Genomic DNA, 25,246 nt, shown 5'->3' on the forward strand with positions numbered 1-25,246 from the left:
ATGAATAGAATAAGAGATGATTTGTAGCTGTATGCTAGTGCTGCCATGGGCGGTGCCTTTTGCTTTGTTTGGGTTTCGATTTCCATTTTTGGAGTTGCAGATCTGAGAGAGAGAGAGAGAGAGAGAGAGAGAGAGAGAGAGAGAGAGAGAGAGAGAGAGAGAGAGAGAGAGAGAGAGAGAGAGAGAGAGAGAGAGAGAGAGATCCTCGAAAGTGAAAGAGAGAGGGTTTTTTTTATATTTTTTTTTTCTCTTGAAATGACCATTTTAGCCCTCAAAGTGGGTTAGATCATCAGAGTTAACATCCAATTTGGACGGAATCTGAGAAATTAGACACGGCTGATTGAAATTGGAAAGTTTGGGGGGTAAAAATTCAAAATTGAGAGTAGAGGATGACACCCCCAAACCTCAGGGAGGTAAACAGAAATTAATCCTTTTAAATTATAACACTATTATCGCTTAAACTAAACAAAAACTAAAACTATGGTAATAAACATTAATAAGAATAAGAGGAAACTCATTTCCTCCTGTGAGCTTCAAACAGATGAAGAAGCTTCAATGTGGTATATATGCCCAATTAGCTGCATTGTCTTATCCAAGTCAGATGCATGCTGTTATAGTCTTACGATGTTTCTGGTACTCTTTTCTCTTACTATTATGCAAATTTTTTTATTGAGGCCACGTCTTATATATCCTCGTATCCTATAATATTTGATATCTTTAGTGGAAAATTAACTCTTAAGAAATAAAAATAAGTTCTACTATTTCCACCACTAATCAACGTACCCTCGCAAATTCAGTAGCTTGTTGACTGTCGCTACTTTCCAGGCCAAAAACCTTTCTTCAATGCTATTAATGTACACATTAGAATAAATAAAGACGGTTTGAGATCCTTAATAATTTAATCAAGTTTATATCCCAAATGACATAGCATCTACCATGTCATAATTTTTAACTTCACATTTCCTAACGAGAGATTCTTACGTAGGGCAAACATACCACATGGCTGGTAGAGCAGCCCAATTAGTAAACATGCAAGGGGGTGTTTTGGGTATTTTATTTTAATAAGTAAGGACAGTTTCGGAACACACTTCAAATTTTCTGGATTTTGATTGGACTGCCCTACTGTCATGTGGTACATTTGCCCTATGTAAGAATTTCTCTTCTAACAATGCTTCGGATCCTAGTTTTCACATCATATGTAATTTCATTTGAAATGCTGATATCACGGATAAAGAGAGAACACAGTTTTTACTATGTGTTGTCATATATAAATTTATTTTCAGCCATTGATACTATGTTAACAGTTATATACAAATCATGAAGACACGATAATAAGGTCGACCAAAAACAATTACAATAGCAAGAATAGTAATATTTTCTGTTCCCTTTTTTCTTGTTTATGTTGTGCGAGCAGGGACTAGGTTAAATGATCATGTACAATAACAATGCTGTAAAGAACCATGAATTAAATCAAGAAAGCTTGTTGTTTCTTTCAGTTTTACAGGATGACATAGAGGCAATCTCTCGTTATTTGGAGTGGGAAGAGAAAAAGGTCACAGCATTAACCGTCGCTACTCCAGGCTTAGAACACCATCCTCCCAAGACATTGGATTTGTTCCCTCAATCTCCGACCTTGGCCGAGACCTCAAGGAAGAGAAAAGCTGAAGAGCTTGAGCAAGAAACTGTTGACCGGGTTGCCAAGATGAGACTTCACACCTTGGAGGCGTTTATAGATCAGGCCGTGCGGGGGGTGTCCACGGAACTCAATCTTAATGGCCAGGCTATCATTGAAATAAGTAGTGATGATGAAGATGGTGAGGATGAGGATGATGGTGATGAGTAAATTTCTTCATCTATATACTTTATCAAAATTGTAATAACTAGCTATAGAGCTAGCTTGAGTTGTGTGCTGTTTTCATTTCTTAGAAGAACTAGAGAATAAAGATGGTGACATGCAGCTACTATGGATTTGGTGCAATAAAATTGTACTTCATTTCCCATTGTGATCATGATCGTTTTCCATTTTTTTTTCTCACGGTTCATTATAGTTTAGACATGAATAAGGATTTTTGAAGTGTTTAAGTAGATGAATATGTACATTAATATGATTGGAATTCTCTAAAGGATGGATCTCTATCATGACATGAATCACATGATGATATGAAACTAGTCTCTGCTTGGACAATGCGTACAAACATGGACGTAACCACTTCAAAGGCTACTTGGGCTATAGCCCAAGAGAGATTTGGCCCAAAAATTTACGAAGTATAGGTATCAGCCCACCTCCTAGCTCCTGCTTCTCTGATTCCCTCAGCCCCTCAAGAACCCTTGCAATCACCTCGCATCCCTTTGCACCACTCCCTCAGTCCCTCAAGAATCCTTGCAACAACGCCGACGGTTCTTTGAACTCTTGCAGTCGCAGAGTTGCAGATTTGGTTGAACTCCAGCCTCCAAGTATGAACAATTTCATCTCAGATTGTTGAAATTTATGGATGTTTCCTTAATTGCTTGCAATTGAATTTGAATTTGGACCCCTCCATATCATTCAATTTCACTCACTCAATTGGAGGCGAGCAGTTTTTTTTATAAGTTTGAAAATTGGAAGCGAGCAGTTTGGTTAGGGATCTCATCTCTTCATCTTGTGAGTTTTGGTCTTAATACTGGAAATTTAGTAAGGCAACAAGCATATTGATATCAATCGCATTCTTGTTAGAAACAGTATGCTTAAGCAATCACAAACACATAAACTGAAACCTATACTAGATCAAATCATGTATATTAAATCTCCTTGAGTTAAATCCAAGTAAGAAGAATCTCCTTGAAGAAGATTCAAGTGAGGTGAAATCTCTTCTAGACAGATCTTAGAGAGGTAATATCCCCTTGAGATGGATCCGAGTGAGGAAGAAAATCCTTAACGGATCTCTTTGAGACAGATCTAATACTCCTCAATGGAAATTGATTTCTGCAGAAAATTAAATATAAGAACATGAACCCAGAAAACTTACTCGATGCACTTGCATTGTCCATGACAGCTTTCTTGACACAGTTGAGTTTTCCATCTTAGTCTTCTCCTGATTTCACCTTTAGCATCCTCTTAGTGATGGGACTAATTGATAAGAATGATTCGTGCATCAGAATGGACCAAAATATCTGATATATAAAGCATTGTATTGTCAGTTTCTTCCATCAAGAAACTGACAATGCATCCCAACTGCTTTTTCAAAAAACCAGATAAACTCTCATGAGTCATAACTGTATTTATGAATTTCAAATTCTAACAGATGTGATAAGTTGGACCAAAATGATTTTCTTAAGTCCTTAACTTATACTTGACATTTGAATTCAAAACTAAATCATATATGAATATATACTTAGGTTCTACACAATGTCGGGTTCATTAAATTTTCTTACAATCTCCCACTGAACTTGACATTGTTTAGAAACTGAAGTATATATGATTTAGATACTAAAGTGTGCGCACTTTGAATTCAACTCACATCAAACAATCTGTTTCAAAATTTTGTCAATTATGGTCAACTACAAGGAATCAAAGAATGCCAGGATGAATTAGAAAAGCATCAGCATTCCAAGATCACAATGCAGCATATATAATCACATGAATTACCTCAAAATACAGTAACATAACATATGCCTAATCCATAATCCATAACGATCGTTCATAATATAAGCATATGTTGTCCTGCCAGAATTTCTAATAACATAGAATTGGCAACCATATATTTCACACTACTTAATATTGTCAATCTGCAAGATTTGCTATTCATTGATAGCTTGCTGAATTTGTACGTACAACTTGAGTATGCAGAAAGATAATAAGGTGAAATTCCATAAATGTAGGTGAACTTTACTGATCAATTTAGTCTAAAATAATGAAAACAACTCTATACAATGATAAATAAGAATGATAAACATCCAACTGACATTGTATAAGTTATATTTTCCATGCTTTTCTTTAGAAAAGCATTTTTGGGGCACTAGTCTTCATGAAACTAATATGCTTTAGACATTGTTGACGACTTGACTCTCCTTTTGTTTCCTTCAACAAACAAATGTTGCTGCTAGAAGATAACATATGATCATCAACATATAGGATCAGAAAAATGAAGTTTCTCCCACTGGTCTTAGTGATCATCTTTTACAAAACCTTCAAGCTGCAGCATTTAAATTTCTGCATTTTTCATTATTCATAGACTGCATTGCTTCTATAACTGAAATAAGATCATTCTTTTCTTCTAAATCAGTCACCATGACGATCAGATACATGTAATTATCATCTGATGTGGCTGGTTTTCTTGCTCTTAAGGATTTTCTCAAGATTATATTGTGATGCTTCTGCAATTTCTATGGTTTGTATTGACACTGTACCACCTGCAATCTGCTCATTTTGTGCATTTGTGCTAGTAATGACATTATCCATAATTGAATCACGTTGTGCTGCACACTTGGATTTTTCTCCATTGTCTAGGATTGATATATTGCTGCAATCCTAATCTGAAACTGATATATTGCTGTCTTGATAGATAAATCACTTATCCATTTCATCAGCAACTTGTGATGAGTCTGCATCTATTTCTGAACCACCTGCTGTTATATTTCTAGAATCAGCCATTCCATAAACATGTATAGTCCCAACCTCCTCTCCTGTAACATACTCCTTAATCTCATTAACCATACTTCTTGCTGTCTTGCCGAGAACTTTTGTGCCACTGCTTATCATATATCCAACTACTTTGGATTCTTCAACATTGATGACTTTATTATATATATGCTTATCATATGTATATTTATATGCATATACACAAGATCGAGACGATTTGCGAACCTGTTATAGCTTGTAAGGATGTTGGTCTTTGTCTTGATGATGTCTAAAGTTGATGTAGTTGATCCAACTTTTCTCTATGTTTTCTTGCAATTCCTTATACTAAAGATTTCCTTAGCTGCCCTTTATTGAGGTTTTCAACAACTAACCATTCCTCTCTAGCCTTGATTGAGTGTTGTTGAGCAGAATAATGGTCACCTCTTATAAAGATATTAGTGGCAGCTTTCGAATGTTGAGACGCTGACCTCATCATCCTTAATGCATCTGTTCGTATCCTCAAGTAAACATCATCCTCTTCCCACTTAGGTTCGATGGGTACAGACTCCAAAATCCCAGTAGTTAGTATCATGTCTCCAGCAAGCTTGGGTCTATATAAATCATTATCCATTACAGCCATAATATCCTCCACCAAACTATAATCAGCCTAGGAGCAACTTGACCCTCTTCATGGAATATCTCTTGTAGCATTTCCATCTAATAAGGATCTTTTACCATCCCTATTCTCTGTCATGATAGTCTTTAATGCTAATGGCTGGGAGGATGGCTCAATTTGTTTTGCTTGGTCAGTTGCTCCATGAATATCTATCGTATTGCAACTTTCTGCTCTATTTTCCTTGTGCAGTTTCAGTATCTATTCATCCTTGAGAACTTTCTCCCTCTATTTTCATCAATGAATTAACCACCAAAATGATATTTCGTTTATGAAAATAACACCAAAGACTGATAGAGCAAAGACAACTCCAGAGAACAAAAACAAGAATACACAATAGTCTTGAAGGTTGTCTTGAAAGTTGCGTCGTTCTGATGCATAGAGTTAATTTCAAAACCAACTATGTGAAGCCTTGAAAATACCAAGTAATCAACCACCAATTCAAAAGCCAAAATAGTATGTATATTCCTCAACTTCTTTTCCAAAATCCAAACTGTCAAGAACAAGTACAGAAATCCAACACCGCCATTGAAAATTGTCGAGACTATTTGCTAACTTGAAAAGTCTTAACTTGCTGGAACATGAACTCATTTTGATGACTTCATAAACATACTGAACAAGAGCACCACAAGAAGAATTATGTCTAGGAAATTATCAACGTATGATTAATGCATGAAAAATGAGGAGTCAGAAAATCAAAAGCTGGAACTCCCACAGATTTCTCATAGAATCTGGTCCATAAATCCTCCATCATCCTTTTCAGTTACTCTAGACCTCTAGTGCTTTTCTTACTCAAACTTTGGACCCTTCCAAAAGTGTACTTTTTCTTTTCTTGATGAACTCTACTAACATTGCCTTGTCTGTTAAAGCTATACTTGGACATTAACATTTCTGTGTAAATATAACTAGGATAGATACTGCACTTGCAATCCCAGAATTCCAGAAAACAAAACTTGAAGAACAACAAACTTACTTGAGGAACTGGATTCTTTCATTTTAATGCTTCTCCTTGCTTTTATTTGCTGCCAATTCTCAGATGGATTTCTTTCAACACATGATTATAATCATGTACTCCAAGCTCAACCCAATGTTCCTCTACCATTTTCTGAAATTTGAGTCATCCTGTAATTCAACCTGATTGATGCTCAAAGGAAAATGTCTATATGTATATGAAGTTGATCAGTAAAATCATTCTAGTTTATCATAATACTAGAATTGTCTGTATGTCCCAAAAATGAAAATTCATGATTTGAACATTCATTTCACACCAAATGCATATGTTCAGAAAATAGAACTCAACCATTTTCAAGATTTTGACATCCTTTGGGGTGTACTAATCTCTAATGATATCTGAATGTTCAATTTTGATCATATACAAAATCAAGAACCAAATGTTTGATACCAGACTTCTTTGGAAATAAGGATCAAATTAAATTTTAAGTTGCTTGATTTTATTGTTGAAAACCAAACAAGACAATTAATCTTCTTTACACTAAGCCATTTTGATAGCATTTAGCATTTAAGAAGATTAAATTGACTTTATATCAACAATGTGATCATGGCCAATCTAAAAGCCATTTACCGAATTATGTATGTATATATGCAAAAAATGAACTCTTCTATTTTCGAGATTTTGACGTCCTTTGTGGAGTACTAATCTCTAATAGTTCTGAATGTTCATTCACCTAATATATACAAGATTATGAAACCAAATGTTTGATGTAAATTTCTTTGGAAATTATACTCAAATTTAATTTTAAGTCTCATAATCTCATTCTGATGAAACTGAATATAGTGTAATTGCTATATATTGGCCACTTTGACAGCACTTTATTATGCAACATATAACTGAATTCATACTAAATATTTCACCAGCATATTTGATCCTTTAGAATCTTCATATATGAGACCACTTTGGCAGCACACCACATATGAAGTTTTCAAGATCAATATCAGAAACTTTAAACATGCATATCCATCATTTTGCATTTCAAAATAATATGGAAAACATAAATATGCACTGAGATGAATATAATGTAATCTTCACATGAAATAGAAGTCCTGTATTGGATCAAAGGTGCTATAAGAATCTACCTTTGGTTAAACTTAATAAGCTGATATCAGAAAATTTCTGTGACTGACTCCTGACTTTGGAAATTCATAACTAATCCCAGAAAATTCCCTTTTGGGTGATTCAAATTCCACATGACTCTTTAAGATGTCTACTAAAATTCTTTAGAATAGACTGACCTCAAATTCCCAGTAGATCAGTACATTTTTGCAAAAGTAAGTGACTGAGTTGAAATTCCAGAAAATCTGAAAAATGGCTAAAATCTCTTTCTTTGGCCAAAAACCTTTTCATCACACAATTTCCCAACCAAGAGAAGTATTGTGATTTCTAAGCAATGTTCTAAGGCTATTGCTTGGATTGAAAAAACATCAATTAAACAAGTAAACAATCACATGTCCCCATGATATAATGCTCAATCTGTAATGTATGAATGACAAAGCAAATTTGATCTTGTTGCTGACCATTAAGTCAACAGTTATCTCTAACCATGTTAACACTTGGACATATATAGCAACTGAGACAATTAAAATAGCAACATCATTTGTCAAGATCTGTCATGCAAATCATACAGATATAATTGATTATGAATTTCGGTTAATTCTGAGTATGCCATAATACAGATCAAAACATGCTAGATACTTAAGATGACTATGCCAAATATAAGATTGTAAATCAACAGCAACATGAATCAAAGCCAAAATACAATCTGCAGCAAATTAAATATTAAAGTTAGAAAGCAAAACCGAAGAGTATGTGATACTAACAAGATGCAGTTCCAAAATCCATTGATGCTTTTCCAAGACCCACTCATCAATTATAATTCAAGTAATACATCAACACATACTAATTAATTTAGCCACACACTAACAATGTAAGCAGATACATTAATATCAATAACCAAATAAAATTATAGTTTCACTATAATACCTCAAGGGAACTCACCAAATTGAAAACTGATATTTAGGATAGATATCTTATCTGCTCATAAAGCAAGGCCTGGATCAACACCAACTTGGTAGAAGGCTCTATTTGGCGATCAATAGAAGTGATAGAGGTTGGTGATTGCCTTAATTGCTCTCTGGTCGTTTTCTCCTCCTCTCACTAAATGAGGGTAATGGATACTAAATTTGGGAGACCCCAATTTCACTTACATCAATCCAGAGCAAAATGGATTTGCAAAGGTGAGAGCATGCATGTGTGGATAGATGCATCAGATATGCAATATACATGTAGATAACTGTATGCGGATTATATGAACAAAAAATTTCCAGAATTCACAATTGTAATGTAGTTAGTTTCTTCAACATGTAATTGATCTATGTATGGTCGCTCTGATACCAATTGTTAGAAACAGTATGCTTAAGCAATCACAAACACATAAACTGAAACCTATACCAGATCAAATCATGTATATTAAATCTCCTTGAGTTAAATCCAAGTAAGAAGAATCTCCTTGAAGAAGATTCAAGTGAGGTGAAATCTCTTCTAGACAGATCTTAGAGAGGTAATATCCCCTTGAGATGGATCCGAGTGAGGAAGAAAATCCTTAACGGATCTCTTTGAGACAGATCTAATACTCCTCAATGGAAATTGATTTCTGCAGAAAACTAAATATAAGAACATGAACCCAGAAAACTTACTCGATGCACTTGCATTGCCATGACAGCTTTCTTGACACAGTTAAGTTTTCCATCTTAGTCTTCTCCTGATTTCACCTTTAGCATCCTCTTAGTGATGGGACTAATTGATGAGAATGATTCGTGCATCAGAAGGGACCAAAATATCTGATATATAAAGCATTGTATTGTCAGTTTCTTCCATCAAGAAACTGACAATGCATCCCAACTGCTTTTTCAAAAAACCAGATAAACTCTCATGAGTCATAACTGTATTTATGAATTTCAAATTCTAACAGATGTGATAAGTTGGACCAAAATGATTTTCTTAAGTCCTTAACTTATACTTGACATTTGAATTCAAAACTAAATCATATATGAATATATACTTAGGTTCTACACAATGTCGGGTTCATTAAATTTTCTTACAATTCTTGCATCCATCAATCGCATTTGTGTTGTGCATACTATGGAGGAATGATAAGCAAGACATTCATGAAGCATTTGATATTGATAAGCATGAAGCTACTACCTACTGATAAGTTAATGAGAAAGGATAAGCTCTTGAGCATGATAAGGATGAAAATTTGGTAAATATAGTTGGATTACTGGACTAGCATAAAAAATATGTACTATGAACAGAGACATCATTTTCATCTATGAACATCATAAAAAACAAACTTCGATCAAAATAAGGTGGGAGATGACTTTCTTGATGATTTGATGGTTCTCTACATTAAAAAAAATTTTGTTAATAGTATTGATAATGATTCTGTGATTGCTGAGTTTGAAGTTCGTGGGTATCGGATGATACGATTCAGTTAGTTCTAAAGGCGTGAGGATGAGCCTCTCACTGAGTTTCAAATCTCAAACAAAACAAAAAAAAACAAAAAAAATACAAAAGTTTGCAAAATTTTTATATAGTTAAAATTAGCCTAATTCATTTTCAAATCCTGAATACGTTCCTGCGTACAAGAAAATCGCCTACCCAATTATAGACTGCCAAAAATAGTAGAGAGTTGCTTCAATAGTAGAGAGTTGCTTTAACCCATCAACTCCGATTTCAAGGTCGACATACTCCCAAGTCTCAACAAATTGAACATTTGCAAAACCAATCTCTTCTGCACTTGCAAAAGAGAAGGGCACTGGCCACCATAATTTCCTGATGACTAATCTTGAGCATGCATTCATCAATTTCAATATAGCCATAAAATTAAGTTAATTTTGTTATTCACGTTGGAGCTAGGCTGGTTCCTCAAATCCAACTTAATACTAACTCAATTTATTACTTTCTCAGCTCTTACCATTTACGCTAACCTCAAGGCATACTATCCGAGTATACGACCACTTACATCAGCTATACCGACTATATATACCTTCTACTTCCCTAGTTTTTTTTTTTTTCCTAAAAGAGTAATCTTTCATTGATTGGTAACAAGGTTAGATTCATCAAAGTCGTCATTTATCGACTTGAGAGTCCATTCCGGTAAACCTGACATGGGCACCATTTGATCACATTAGTTTCAACAAAGAGACCACACTTTTTGAAGTACATGATGATTATGTATGATATATGGAGTTGCTCGAGCTGGTTCATCACTAAACACAACATTTTTTAAGAGATTTGAAATCCAGCCTAACTAGCTAAGAGGTTCAGCTCCACGCTTTAAACACAACATTTAGTTCTTCATTCCTCATCTGATAGTATGCATAACGTATAGTACATATATAAAATGCACCATATTAACCTCTAGCTTAATATGGTTAATATGGTTATTAGCTAGCATTTATTTCATGCATTCTAAATCGCTCTGATTAACCTCTTAATCATTATTAATACTATTATTAAGTACTGCAGTAAGCATCATATTCACAGGCTTGATAATTTTCTGAAAACCAACCAAGCCCTCTCAAGCAACAGCAGCCACTTTAAGCACCCCATCACATTTACCATTGGAGATGACATGATCTTTAGATTCTTTACTCCATGAGTCACTATCACCCTTGCACATTTTCTCCAGCACAGGCTTCAAATTTCTCGGGTGCACACTAACCTTGAGCCCATACTTCATGAACAATGTCAACGACATCTTTTGCTCAACCTGGTGGCCAGGAACCACCGTGAGCCGATGCCTCAACAACACTGCCGCGGCAATTGACTTCATCTGCAGGTAAGCCAAATCTTTTCCCAAACAAATTCTTGGACCGCCATTGAAGGCAACAAACTTGTAAGAGTCTTGTAACTCCATTTTTTTGCCATCAGAAGATAGCCACCTTTCAGGCTTGAATTCCAAGCAATCTTCACCCCAAATAAACTCCATGCGCCCGATTGCGTATATGGAATATGTAACCGAAGAGCCCGCGGGCACGAAAGTTCCATCGGGCAAAACATCATCGTTGATTGTGTGCTTGAAATCTTGTGGCACAGATGGGTAAAGCCTTAGAGTTTCCGACAGGGCTGCCTTGAGGTACGTCAATCGGTCAACTTCCTCAAACACTAGGGGTTCTTTCACCCACTTTGAAATGTCTTTGCCACGTGTCTCCATCAGAACGGTGCATATTTCAGAAATGATTTTTTCTTCCACTCCTGGGTTTTGAGTGATCAGAGAGAAGAACCAGCTAAGTGCGGCCGATGACGTGTCACGTCCAGCTAGGATGAAGTTGAGTGCCACATGTTGAAGAAATGTGTCCGAGTAGGATTCTTTTTTCTTCATGAATCTGGATAACAAGTCATCATGTGGGGTCCCGTCCAAACCTTGTTGCAGATTGGCCAGCTCGAGTTTACGTCTATTGATTATATTGGACAAGTAATCGTCCACGTGGTGAAGGTTGTGACTCATGCTGGCTTCCATTCCAAGCCTGAGCCATTTCTTGAACTTCCATATAACCTCGGGCAAAATCAATCGTTGCAGCGTGGCTTCAGTCGCCCCGTCGAAAGCCGTGGCAAAGCCGTTTTCGGGAAGTCCCGGAGACAAAGTTTGCGGGTCCTTCCCGAAAGCTAGACCGCATATATTGTCGAAGGTGAGCCGAAGCAAGAGATCTTGAAGGTCGACCGGCTTGGCCTCGTTCTGAGCCGCCTCGAGAATCGGGCAGAACCTCTGCTCGATGGCTCGGCTCACCCACCGAGCCATGGCTTGGCGGAGCGTGCGGGTGGTGAACTCCAGTGCAGCGGTCTTGCGCTGAAACAGCCACGTGTCACCATCGGAGTTGAAGATGCCCTCTCCAAGCAAATCATGGAACGCAGCTTGCCAAGTAGGACCCTTGGGGTAATTGTCGAACCGGAGCTTGAGAATGTGCTCCAGGTTCTTGGGGTCGCACGTGACGGTCACCAGTCCCTGCTTCCGAGCGAGGAAGGGGATGGCACATATGGAGGTCTGGTACGTGCCGCCGCACGTGCGGAGGTTGTCTGCGATCCAGTCGTGCATGCGGTTCGAGTTCTGAATGAGGCCGGGGAGGCTGCCGAATACCGGCCAGACACGTGGACCTCTCATGGACCGTGTGATGATCTTGAACCAACATAAATACGCCGCCAGAGCCGTTAAGACCATTAAAGCAGTTAGCGCCTCCATCTGAGCTTACTGATTACGACCACACTTGAAGACAACTCCTGGCTAAACCCAGATGACAGAAAATGAACCCCAACTCAATTGGAAAGGACCAAACTTAACCCCAGTAGAAATGCAAGCTCGAGCTAGAACTTGCAAAACATGTGTGAGAGAGGCAAAACCCAGATCAAAATGGACTGGGAAACAAAACCCAGATCAGATTTATAGACGAAAATGAGTCTCTAGCTAGCTATATACATCAGATATAGAGGAAACCTGGATCACCATGTTGATCTGGTTTTTTGTTCGGAAAGTGATAGAAACGAAGAGCTAGAAGCTAAGTGATCGAAGAAGAAGAAGAAGAGTGAGGCAGTACTGACGCAAATGAAAAGTGTGGATTCATATAATATGAGTAGAGGTAGTGGAGAGAGATCGAGGGCAATAAATAGAGATTAATTGGGTGGCTGTTGTGTTCAATAATTTTCTTTTTTCAATATGCTTTCTTTTCGGTCCTTTCATTTTCTACTTTCTATGAAACCTGAAGCGAGCTCGCCATTATTCAATGCCAGCAAAGGTCGTTGGCCACGTTAATGTATACAGATGTGATGGGAGCATTAACCAAACAGGGCCACCACTACGTAGAGGTTTATAAGCTTTGAGTTTGTCCCATGCTCAGCAAACTCACAAACCCTACAAATTAACCCCTTTAAGCATGTAGCCTTTATGTCTCTCTCTCTGGGTTAGAATTAGATCTCGCATATTCATATACCCGCCACCTAATTAGTTTAGCAGGAAAGTGCTGCTTCAACTTAAAATTCTAGCTAGCATTGAACGAATGACTAGATGTTTGATGAGGTTGTTTGAAAAGGCTGTATTTGCATGCGTACATGAAAAATGAATAACAAACTTGAACTGTGTTTGGTGATATTGATCTCAAACACGTCTCAAGAGTAACTTTCGCGAAAAATGAAGTGAAATCCACACTCTATCTTTCTTTATTTGGTAACTTAAATTTTATTTTTAGTAACTTAAATTTTGTCTTTTTATGTGAATATTAATCAGAGAAGGAAATAGGGAGTATAGATTACAAATTAAAGAGTGTGGATTTCAATCCCCTATGAAAAAGGAGCAAGTATCTCTAATAGATAAGCTAGTTTCAAAACAACTAAACAAGTATGCATGAGCTCTTAACATGCTAGCTAAAGTAATTAAAGACTTGAGCAAAACACATAGCCATATTTAGCTAGGGACCGACGAAAGAGAAAACACGTAAAACCATTCCAATATTTTAAATTCACTATTACAAAATATATAATAACTAGTCATATTTCACCCTTTGCCTTTTTTATTTGGGATATTGACCATTTACACAATTTGAGCCTAAAAATTGCCCACTTGCTCCACTAAGAGTTGTTTACTCCCATTTACCCATTTTAACATTTATTGACGGTTTTGCCCTCATTTTAATTAATAAATTACACTCCTCTCAGACTCTCTCTCTCTCTCCACCGTCGCTGGACTTAGGCCGGAAATCCGACTCCAGACCAAAACTAGACGCCGCCAGATCACCGGACTACAACCCAGACCGCCGGAAAACCTGTTTCTGCTCCACTCCGACACGATCCAACAGATGCTCGATCGCATCTTCCGCCACCCAATTCGATCATGACCCAAGCCGATTGCATCTTCCTCCAACCTAAGCCGGTCGCGACCTCCAAATCGCTGCTAGGCGAGTAGACAATCTCGGAGTCGGAGCTCCGAAGCACCGGTGAAAAAACGAGACAGTCTCACAGTCCAATGGGTGCCCAGAGCATTTTCTGGGTGGCCATTTTTTTTTTTTTTTTGGTAAAAACTGTGAGCTCCGAGAATGGGGAAGGAAAAAAGAAGAAGAAAAAAGGTGAACATGTAGAATTGAACATATAAATTGATCAATTGTGCCTGTAGTGTATTCATTTTGGTTTTGGGAGTTTATGCAATTCACTGGAGATAAATAATATGATTATTGGAGGGTAATAATATGATTAATGGGGGGGGCACTAATATGATTATTAGGGGCAATAATATGATTATTGGGGGGCAATAATATGTTTATTGGGGGCAATAATATGATTATTGAGTATTACTAGGGGCAATAAAATTGGACGCCGGAATCCGGTCACCTGTCCGATGGCCGGATTCCAGTCACCAGTTGCTGGATTCCGGTCACAGGAGTTCGCGGCCGGCCGCTGGTCACCGAAGTCCGGCAAGGTCTCCGATAACTTCTCTCTTCTAAGTGACAAAGAAGGAGAGGGCAAAATTGTCCTAAAATTAAATAAAAAATAATAAAAAAATACTTAATTGGGTATTAGGGTAAAATATATATAAAATATTGTGTAAGTGGGCAATCTCTTAGAGTGCTTGGGTAAGTGGGGTTAATTAACCCCAAAATTGGTAAATGATCATTTTCCCTTTTTATTTTTAGCAAACAGTATTTGGACAAGAAAGAGGCAGTGCACAAGCCTAGAAACATTATAAATCACTTGTGGCCTGCAAGAACTCAACTAGCATCTAGGTCCAATGTCAATTACCACGAAAGAGCAGACATCTGGCAGTCAAGAATGACCCAGACCTTTGAAAACTGACACATTCACTAACGCATCACATAAGTCCCGCAGGACCCCAATACTCATTAACCTACCAATGAGGGACTTGTGAATATTAGGGCTGGAACTTGGGTGAGGGTTTCACTTAAGCAATTGTCTTGTCATTATTGCCAACCATTATTGGCTTCACATTTTGCTCATTAGGCTAGCATAAATGGCTTCCATTGTACTTTGAAGATTGATTATTTTTTTGGGGAGTCGCAACATACCTCCCTTATTGGCCTTACTTGAATTATTATTATTATTTTTTTATTTTACAAACATTTAGCATTTTTTTAAGAAATAAAATATATTAATAAATGGAAAGATTACAACACACTGGAATGACCGATTGTGGTCACAACACCACTATACACAATCATGCTAAGAACTGTAGTTATATCAGGGGCAGAACCAGGATTTGAAACTTGGAGGATCGAGATACAAAAATGAGAGTATAAAACTTAATAATGTTAAATTTAGCAACTCGATTCTCAGTTGGTTTGTTGGATTCTCAGTTGCTTGTGGGTTTGGGTATTCAACCGATTTCACGAAGACGAGTAGTTCCTCTCGCTTGGTTCTTTGGCATCCACCAATTACTCCATAGATCAAACTCAACACAGATGGCTTAGCTAAGGGTAACCCTGGACCAGTTGCATGTGGTGGAGTTTTTAGGGATGAGAATGGTAGTTATCTTGGTGGATTTTGTCAAGGACTTGGTCATTAGACAGCTTTTTTCACTAAACTAATGGGTGTCATTATTGGAATTGAATTCGCTTTTAAATTTGGATGGAATAACATATGGCTTAAAAGTGACTCAACTAGTGTTCTTGCTTGCATTGTCTCTTTTTCATTTGTCCTTCCTTGGCCTAGCCTCTACAGATTGCATGGTCGATTTGTTTAGCACGTATCCGCTCGCTGACCTTTCATTGCTCTCATGTGCTCCGGGAAGGGAATATTGTTGCTGATAGGTTGACAAACATGGGTTTGGCATCCACTGCATTAGTTTGGTATGCAACCGCACCATCTACTCTATCTCCTTTCTTGCTAAGGGATGATATAGGAGTTCCTTATCAGCGTAATGCTTGATTGGAGTTGTGCTTTCTTTGTTTCCCTTGTATTACGGGGTAAGGCTTATGTCCCTCCCTCCCCCCTCCCTCTCGTATTTTTTCTTTTTTATTAATAAAATAAGAATAGGGGGACGGACGATGGATTCCCAGAGTGTGACAGACCTTTCTCCTTCAGGATTAAGGGTGGGACTTGCTCCTTACATTGTCTGCTTTCGAGGAACTAATATCGCCTCATCCCTTATTTGATTAAAAAAAAAAAATTAGCAACTCGAACGCACTTTATTAAGTCCCTAATTGAAAATAATTGAACAAGCTAGACATCAATGATTAATCGCCAAATATTCTAAACCCAAGCAACATTTCTATATATATATATATATATAGAAAGCCGTTCGAGAGCGGACGTCCGCAACCCAGAAAAAGTGCGGACGTCGCTCCTCCGGCCTCGATCGAGCGGCGACGACGCGGCGCGGCTTGCCGGAGGGACGCTGGGGGTCGTGCGGAGGGGTCTGCGGTCCGGTGGAGTCGCCGGCGATGGTTATGCGGTGCTGCACAGAACCTGCAACTGCAGGTGAGGTGGCTGCCCAGAAACCGGCAAGCCCGACCTCCTCCGACCTCGAACGCCGCCCAGAAGAGGTCTGGGACGCCTCCTGCCTCCCTCCGGCCAGCCCTGCGCCGCCGCTGCCGCCTAGAAGCCGCTGCTGCATCGACGTCCACACTTTAGCGAAAGTGCGGACGTCCGCTCCTGATCGGGCCTCTATAGATATATATATATATATATATATATTTTTTTTTAGGAAAGCAACATTTCTATATTTCTTATTATAGATTGGGTTGTATACATTTATGCTTCGTTTGGTTATCGAAAAGGAAATTGGTTCTTTGGTCTTTCCCATAAGCATGGGAAAGTAAATTTCCCACTAGTTTCCTTACCAATGTTTGGAAATGCCGGGAAAGTAATAGGAAAATATATTTTACTTTCCTTTCCGATGTTTGGTTTGTGCATGAATAGGAAAGTAGGTTACATCAGTTTTCCAATAGTATCCTTATTATCAAAATATAAACAATTCAAGATTAGAAAGTTTCTTGGATAATTTAGTAGTAACAACCATTAAAATGATCTTTAGAGTAAAGTAATTAATGTGCAATTAATGCAGGGAAAGTATGAGGGAAAATGAATCACATGGGGTATGGGAGGATCCATTTTCCCTCCTATTTTTTCTTCATGCAGGAAAGTTGTTCATTTCCCAAAAGAGGCCTTAGTAGTATGTTTTTTCCTTTTATTTTTTCTTTACTTGTGCTGCTGCCATTGATTAGGTGAGGTCCGGTGATTGAATTAGGTGGGGCCATGTTCTCCAAACTCCCTTAAGCTATATATTAAAGGCAATGATAGGGGGCCTTAATGAGGTCTAAGATTTGTAGCCTAAAATCCTATGTGTCATACCATGTAAGCAAATACAAATTATATTTTCAATTTCACATAATATATCTTGCCACATCATACCAACTTCATCCTTTATACTTCCATTTAAATTTTTAAGAGGTGAATCAATGACATTAATGAATTTAATTAGGTGACGAAAAAAAATGTTGTGTGTTAATAGGAACCATTAATTATGTATTAATTTAAGGATGTTGTTTACAAATTCTTTCACCAATATTTTTCTTCATTTAATTAAATTCTTTCCTATTAATTTTTCTTTTCAAATAGCATTAATATATTGAATTAGGTGATCGGAAATAGGCATTAAATTTTCTTTCTAGATATTATTTAATTTCGTCCAAAAGCTATAGCATTAATAAATTGAATTTTTCAATTTGAAAAATACGTATGTCCAAATTAATTTTATTAGATTTATTTACAAATAACTTTTTGCACCACAACATTAACTATATATATATTCATATTCATATGCATGTGTATTTTTCACATTATATTAATAAATTTTGAATTCATACACACAGATTTGCTCACCTAAGGGACAGTTTTAAGGGACTATGAGGGACAAATGCATCTAAACCACATGTATTAAATATAAAAGCAGAAATTATAACAATTTAAAACTGTGCATTTATTTTCAGCCGTCAGATTCACTTGTCCCTCACAGTCCCTTAAAAACTGTTCCTTAGGTGAGCAGGCCTTTTCATATACATGTGTTATGCAAATCTATTGATCGAATTACATGAAACTTTTTCTATTCTTGATTGAAGAAAAAAAAAATTGTTGTTTATATTTAAGCCTGAGTGAAAAGAAAAAAAAAAAAAAAAATTTAGAAGATAGCCAAAATATGGGCAGCTAATGGGTGCTTATTGCCCCGTGGCGTTCGGAAGGGATTAGTCCGGCTTTGCTGGAATACCCCCCGAAGGGTGTGTGTGTTGCTAACTTTCTAACGCTAACCTCCCCCAATCAAAAAAAAAAAAAAAGATAGCCAAAATAATTTTTTTTTTTAGAACAAAGCCAAAATAATTCAGTCATTAGATTTTGGAATGATAAGATGATTTTTTTTTTTTTCAAGAATTACATGGCATGATTTGAGAGATAGGTGATGTGTGTATGTGATATGATATGAGTCATATGACACATAAGTTTAATGCCACAAATCTTAAGCCTCATTAAGGCTAACAGTCATTTTTCATATATTAATTCCGCCACTAAGTTACATGTCTGTGACAATTAGTCATGAGTTGAATGAGGCCAAATTCTAATCAAGTTTTACACCCTAAACCGTGGACTACAGTGAAAGATAACTACTCTCAAGTGTCACAATACAACCTTGCTATTAACATTAAAACGAACAACTTCACCCTATCAAGCACCTAGGGATGGCAATGGGGAGGGTAGGGTAAGGGGATTAAATTATCATCCCCATACCCGACTTCATTCCTCATCCCCTTACCCGCCCCAATCCCCGTAATAAGATACTAGGGATTCCCCGTCCCCGTCTCCATTGGGGATTAGGTCCCTGTACCCGCCCAAATCCCCGTTAACAATATTACTAATTTATTATATAAAAATTCATACAAATAATTATGAATTGTAAAATATGAAGTTAAAATCAAACATTAAAATAAAATAAATTTCTTATTTCAATCAAGGAAAATTGACATGTTGATAAAGATTTTTTATTAAAAGAATCTTCATTTTTTTTAACATATTTATTAACAGAATTTAAATATTGACAAAAAGATGAAGTTTACATAAATATTTATTTATAAATAATATCAAAAATATATATAATAAATAATATATATATATATATATATATATATATATATATATATATATATATATATATATTATTTCAGATAAATTGGTATGGGGATGGGGATCAAAATACCATCCCCGCTTCGTACCCGATTTCAGAATTCGAATACTGGGATCCCCATCCCCGTTACCCGATTTCACCCGAATTTCTCCCTTTTAGGGTCGAATACCCGAGATTTCTGCCATCCCTACAAGCACCCAATACCACCGGACCATGCCGGCAATTCACGGACCACTTCACCTTACATTTAGCACTCGTCACTTTGCAGAACATGGACTCACCTTACATGTGGAGCCAGCACTTTGGTACGATGAAGATGTTAGAACGTTGGATTAGCCCGATACAACAATTTCAGCCTTCGATATGCTATTAAGCTATTTCCAGCTACTACAACGATGAAAAACAATATATAAAAGTTTGTATAGTTCAATTTCCTTTTTTAGTTTATATCATCAAGACATAACATAACTTCAACCGTATACCATGTTTACTTCATCAAAACGTACAAAAGTACAAAACTCAATTTTTTTTTTTCTTGATTTGAATATTAATTTTGATTTCCTTTTTCAAATTAGTCGTTCTGGTTTAGTTGGGTGATCGACCCACCATCATTTATTTGCAGCGTGCCAGACTACCAGCTTTTACGGCGTCGCTGTGATCTTAAAGGTGGTTGCCATCAACATTATTGAAGTTCTTAATTTTTAAAATGGACTTTACCCTAATCGTTTGGTTGTTGAGAACCATCACTTTGGTTTTTGACATCTCTTCTTCCAAATTACGAAATCAATGACGGGATCGATGAGTCATAATAAGCTTTAGAAAAAGTCTAAAATTTGCATTAAAGCTATGAGACTCTAGCTGCCATTGCTGCTCATTTGTTTGTCTTAATGAATAAACCCTATCGATCACATGCATGTATTATTGTGAATTAATTATAAGTAACCAGAACTTTACAGTTCATGAAGCTTTTATGTCAGTGTTTATGCACACATGTATTCAGTTATCTTTTCCATCATTAGTCTTGTACGTAGGTGATGATTGATCAATTAGCTACATGATCTTTCCATGAGAGGAAAAAGTTGTTGAACTCTTAGATTTGTCTTTGCTGCTCATATTGTTTTGTCTCTGAATTTGATTCACTGATGCCCGACTGCAGTTGAGAAGGGGCGGATCCACTTGAAGTATAGCCCAACCCAGAAATCATCAAAAATTTATATAGTATATGGCCCCGAGCTTTCATTAGAACTTTGTTGGTTCTGCTGGCTAAGGGCTGGGTTGATTGTGCTGTTCCCACTAACGAGCTGTAGTGCAACCAAACTCAGAACTCAGACAGCGGACAGCCCATGAGGGGAGTAAATGAACTCACGAAAAGCTTTATTTGCGAAACCAGTGATATATATTGGGTATGCTACAAATATCTGTGTAGAAATAGCTATACCAATCTGTGATAATGATAATGGAAATAGGATTTTCAGAGCTCACAGGAATAATTTGAACAAAAAGCTTTATGAGTGAAGTCCAATACTCCAATGTGTGGATTGTAATACAGTTTAACTCATTAAATCTGGTTTTCAAATAAGCAATTGTTAACCAGGTTGGAAAAACAACTGTCAATAAATTTTGACTTCCTAAAAGTATCCTACTACCTGTCTAATTCAAACGGGATAATTAAAAAAGGGAAAAACAAAGACAAGGACTTGCACACATTATCTGCCAGGTCATAGAAGTATGCATTAGTCTTCAAAATTAAGTAACTTGCCTCTTTGCACATGCTCTAGCTTGTCATTTCTGCAAGTCATCTTTGGATATATTAATCATCACACTTAACACAACCAGTATAACTTCGAATGCTTCCAATCATATAAGGTAAGGGTAACTGTGAAAAATCCATGGTGATGCATTTGCTGCCATGTTCTTTTTCACAGATGACAATCGAATTGTTTAAGCAACTCAATCCTGAAGAGAATGATTTCTGAGAGTATGAGATCGCAAACACATGTGATGTAATAGAATGCAAAACAAACCCTGACCCAGTCATGCATTTTTGTATGCATAAAGTTTTCATCGTATCCTAGTGACCCAGTCATCTCCAAAACAAAACCTTCGGGTCCATAAACAGTATTTGGATATGGCACCATATTGCTTCTATTTTCTTTTGGTTGACTCAAATAAATTCAGAATCCTGGAGAAAATATCTGCAGAGGAAAGTTCTTGTGAAGAAGTACAGAATATAACAGACTCATCATAACGTAGATTTATTTTGAAGAGCCACAACATGCTGATATGGAGACATTTTCAGTCGGGCAGCAATTATCAGGAGATAAGTAGTTCCTCTGGTTGCCCTGAATTTTGACAAAGATGTTAATGAGAAGGCTTATTACTATACTTCAATTCTAACAACTAGTATCACAACAACTACTGCTCACCTAAAACCCCCCCAATTTCCAAGACAACAATGAGATTGGTGACTACTCTACCGTGCAGCATATAGTCATTATCATATGTCAAAGCAAGCTGAGAAGTAGTCCTACACAATTTTATAAGCCTCGACTTTTTGTAGGTCCTTACCATGAAACACGCTAAGGGAGGCATACTTGCAATTTTGTCATTTTTATTTAAGAAATTATAAAATCATTAAAATACACATTCTTACTACAAAAATGTCTGCAATGTTTATAATGTATAATGAAGAGCAGATAGAAAAACAAATGCGACAAGTTTTTCTGGGCCGTCTTCCTTGGTTAGTAAGATGGGAAAAAAGGAAAGAGGAAGAAGCCCAAGCCCAAAGTTGCTTGCCCCAAATATCGTTCAAACAGGTTCCCCACCCACTGCCAAATCTCCAACATGCGAAGCCCAAAGAAAAAACATATGCTACAATGAATCCAAACCATGAATAGAATATGCTACACAGCAGGTTGTTAAATAGCAAACGAGCTGCACAAACATAACATCAGTATTCATCATCTAAACAACTACTGTGCTGTTGACTCTCCAACAGGCAGTGGCACATCAAAACAAAGCCAAAGCATAAAACTGAGGAATCAGCACAAACGCAGAATGTACCTTTCTTCTTTTAAACAAAATGCAGAAGGTACCTGACTATGCCACAAATGTGATGCCTCCCACATCTCCAGTTCCCTCTCAATCAATTCCCATTTCATCCAAGATGGAAAATTCAAAATTGTAATCTAAGAATTGAAAGGATAAAGAAGGTGCAAGGTAACCTTAAGGTTTCCTTTCAGAATTCTGCAGTTACTTTAAGGGTAATCTTCCTCCCTTTTCCAGTCAAAATTTGGAACTAAAACCAAGGAACTAAATTTCTTAAAATTCCTTTGAACAGTTTGCTTTTTGACTCTGACATGTTTGCAGATATATATTGTCAGAAGGTGACGAGTGTAGTCAAGAACTTAAAAAGAGGACATAATAGAAAATGAAACTAAACATCCTGATGCAACAAGAACGAGCTCATCTACCTCAAACCCTATGAAGAATGCTACAACATTTGATAATGAAAACCTGAGAACCAATTGTTACAGACTAGAAAACAGAATCATCTCAACACTAAGCTATGCCGAATCAGAACCAAGTATTTCAACAGACACAGCATGTCAAATGCCTCAGCGTGCAATCATAAGAATACAAACAGAACACATGATACAACTGTATATCATTGAATTTGTACAATAAATCATTTATAAACAATTGATAACTTGATATAAGAACACAAAAGAATGATGACTTGCTAAGCTACAACATGATTTACAAACAAATCAAGTTAGCTAACACGTTATATTACAAAAAAGTTCACTGATTTTCTCAACCATATCAATAATAGCATTCCCATCTACCAATGGCACTAACCCTTTTGGGATCAATATCCTCTAGCAGAATTCTGCCAAACCTCAACATATTGCTGGTCCTTCCTGGTCATGAACATCTTGTTCCCTCCAAAAGTCAAGTTGGTTATCCTGGAACCTCCCATATCCTTCATTCTCCCCATCACATTCTTCCGAAAGTGCCTAGCTTCTGACCCGCCTTCACTCCTCTTCTTAGAGCCTACTGCTACCTCTGACCACAGCTCCAAATCCCCACCCTTGCTACAAAACACTTGGCTTCCATGGCTTTCAATCCTGCACCCAACACCTTCCTTCTTACCACTCACCATTTTCCTCTTATCACCGAGACAAACCCAAGGCTGCTCCACTCCCAAACTTCTCAAATCCGCATAGAACATCTCCCCGGAATTCACACCAATCTTGAACATTGCTGACAAGTCATCCGAAACAGTTACATCCGAAAAGCAATCAACTTTCTCCTGTATTTCCCACACCACATTCCCAGACCTTGTATCCCAAAACTTAATATTACCACACACTCCAGAAGGTCCCCTGTGAGACCCGGAAGCCATCAACAGATTGTAACCCGGCACCCATTTCAATTTCGTGGCCGGCAATGCTGAATTGATCTCAGCACCAAAAATCTCATAATGCCCAATCTCATTAACCGGGGTCAATGTGTTCAAATCATAAATCATAATCGAATTCGAGTTTCGCCTACCGGATTCGAAACTCGAAAACAGAAACTCCTGTGACGACCCAATTGCTTGGACTGTGGAGCCGGACCGGGTCACATTCTCCCAATTCAGAGTCTCCCTCACAGACCCGTTTTCGAGATCGATAATCTGGAGCCCCGAGAAGTCTGTGGCCCCCACTGCGGCCAGCTTCGTCGAGATCGCCAGCATCGAATCCACGGCGGTGAACTCGGTCAAAATCGTCGACTTTTTCCTCAGCGACCAATCAAAAGAGGTGATTTTGCTGCCGTGGGCCACGTGGACCGAGCCGAACGGCGTCGTGGCGATCACGGACGGCGAGTCTCGGCCGTTGAGGGGCAAAGTCAGAGACTTTTCTAGGTTAAACGCGTCGAAGTGAGACGGGTTGGAGAGCGAATTGATCAAAAGGGTTTCGATTCCATAGAATTGGGACTCGAAAATTAGGTCTTGGAGGTCCAAAGATTTGGCCTTTGATGGCAGATTTCCGGTTCTGAGAAGCGAGAGGAGCATGGAGAAGAGCTCAGGGTCTCGGTCGACGAACGGAGGAGGGAGGTGAGCTGAGGCCGAGTCGGAAATTTTGGAGAGAAGAGAGTCCGGGCCGGCTAGGGTTAGGGTTTGCTTGGTGGTCTGGAAAAGCTGCCCACCCACATCTATGGTGGCTATGTTGGATTCAGGCTTGTGGTTTTGCTTGAACCCGTTTCTGGGTAAAGCTGAAGGTGCCATGGTCTTGAGCATAGTTGCTGAGTTGAGCTAAAACCCTAGAATTTCAATGACCCAGAATTCGATTTGGGGGAAAAATCAAAAGTTCATGCAGAGAAAAGTGTTGAACTTTTTTTTGCTGATTCAGAGGAAAGAATGTGTGGCATATATATGAGAGGGATGGTGAGCTTGTGAGTTCTAGTTCTAGAAGGTCAGACAGAGGTTTGGGCTTGTGGTCAACTAATTTAAGCCATGATGATTTCTGATGTGTCTCATGTTTGAAGATTTCAAGAGTGAGGTCAATCAATGAGAAAAATGTGATGGAATATAAATTTTGGGGGCTGGTTTGTTTATTACTTTTTTATATGAACAAATTAAAATATTGGGTGTTGCAGCCGTCCTTCTTGGACCAATATAGTGAGGACCGAGTTTGGTGGGAAATTTGCTGTGAAATTGAATAAATACATGGGAACAGCGCATTAGACTTGGAAAGAGGGTGTTGGAAAGTAGAAGCTACCAATATTCAAGAGAAACAGCTT

At 37.6% G+C, this 25,246-nt stretch overlaps 2 protein-coding genes across 2 annotated transcripts; both read right to left on the reverse strand.

Moving 5' to 3' along the window:
• Positions 1-10,622: 10,622 nt before the first annotated feature.
• LOC133743612 (cytochrome P450 86A22-like) lies at positions 10,623-12,950 on the reverse strand. Its single transcript, XM_062171597.1, has one exon. The coding sequence runs from the start codon at positions 12,524-12,526 to the stop codon at positions 10,868-10,870; it is 1,659 nt and encodes a 552-aa protein (XP_062027581.1). The 5' UTR covers positions 12,527-12,950; the 3' UTR covers positions 10,623-10,867.
• A 10,146-nt stretch (positions 12,951-23,096) lies between these two features.
• On the reverse strand, positions 23,097-24,948 carry LOC133743878 (BTB/POZ domain-containing protein At5g41330). The gene has a single exon (XM_062171945.1). It carries the CDS (start codon positions 24,741-24,743, stop codon positions 23,331-23,333), a length of 1,413 nt encoding a protein of 470 aa, XP_062027929.1. The 5' UTR covers positions 24,744-24,948; the 3' UTR covers positions 23,097-23,330.
• Between the last annotated feature and the right edge of the window lie 298 nt (positions 24,949-25,246).

This window comes from Rosa rugosa, chromosome 4 (assembly GCF_958449725.1).
Source record: "Rosa rugosa chromosome 4, drRosRugo1.1, whole genome shotgun sequence".
Classification (NCBI taxonomy): domain Eukaryota; kingdom Viridiplantae; phylum Streptophyta; class Magnoliopsida; order Rosales; family Rosaceae; genus Rosa; species Rosa rugosa.

Excerpts from the sequence above, each read along its gene's own strand:
- LOC133743878 (XM_062171945.1), bottom strand. The coding sequence starts at position 24,743 with ATGCTCAAGACCATGGCACCTTCAGCTTTACCCAGAAACGGGTTCAAG.
- LOC133743612 (XM_062171597.1), bottom strand. The coding sequence starts at position 12,526 with ATGGAGGCGCTAACTGCTTTAATGGTCTTAACGGCTCTGGCGGCGTAT.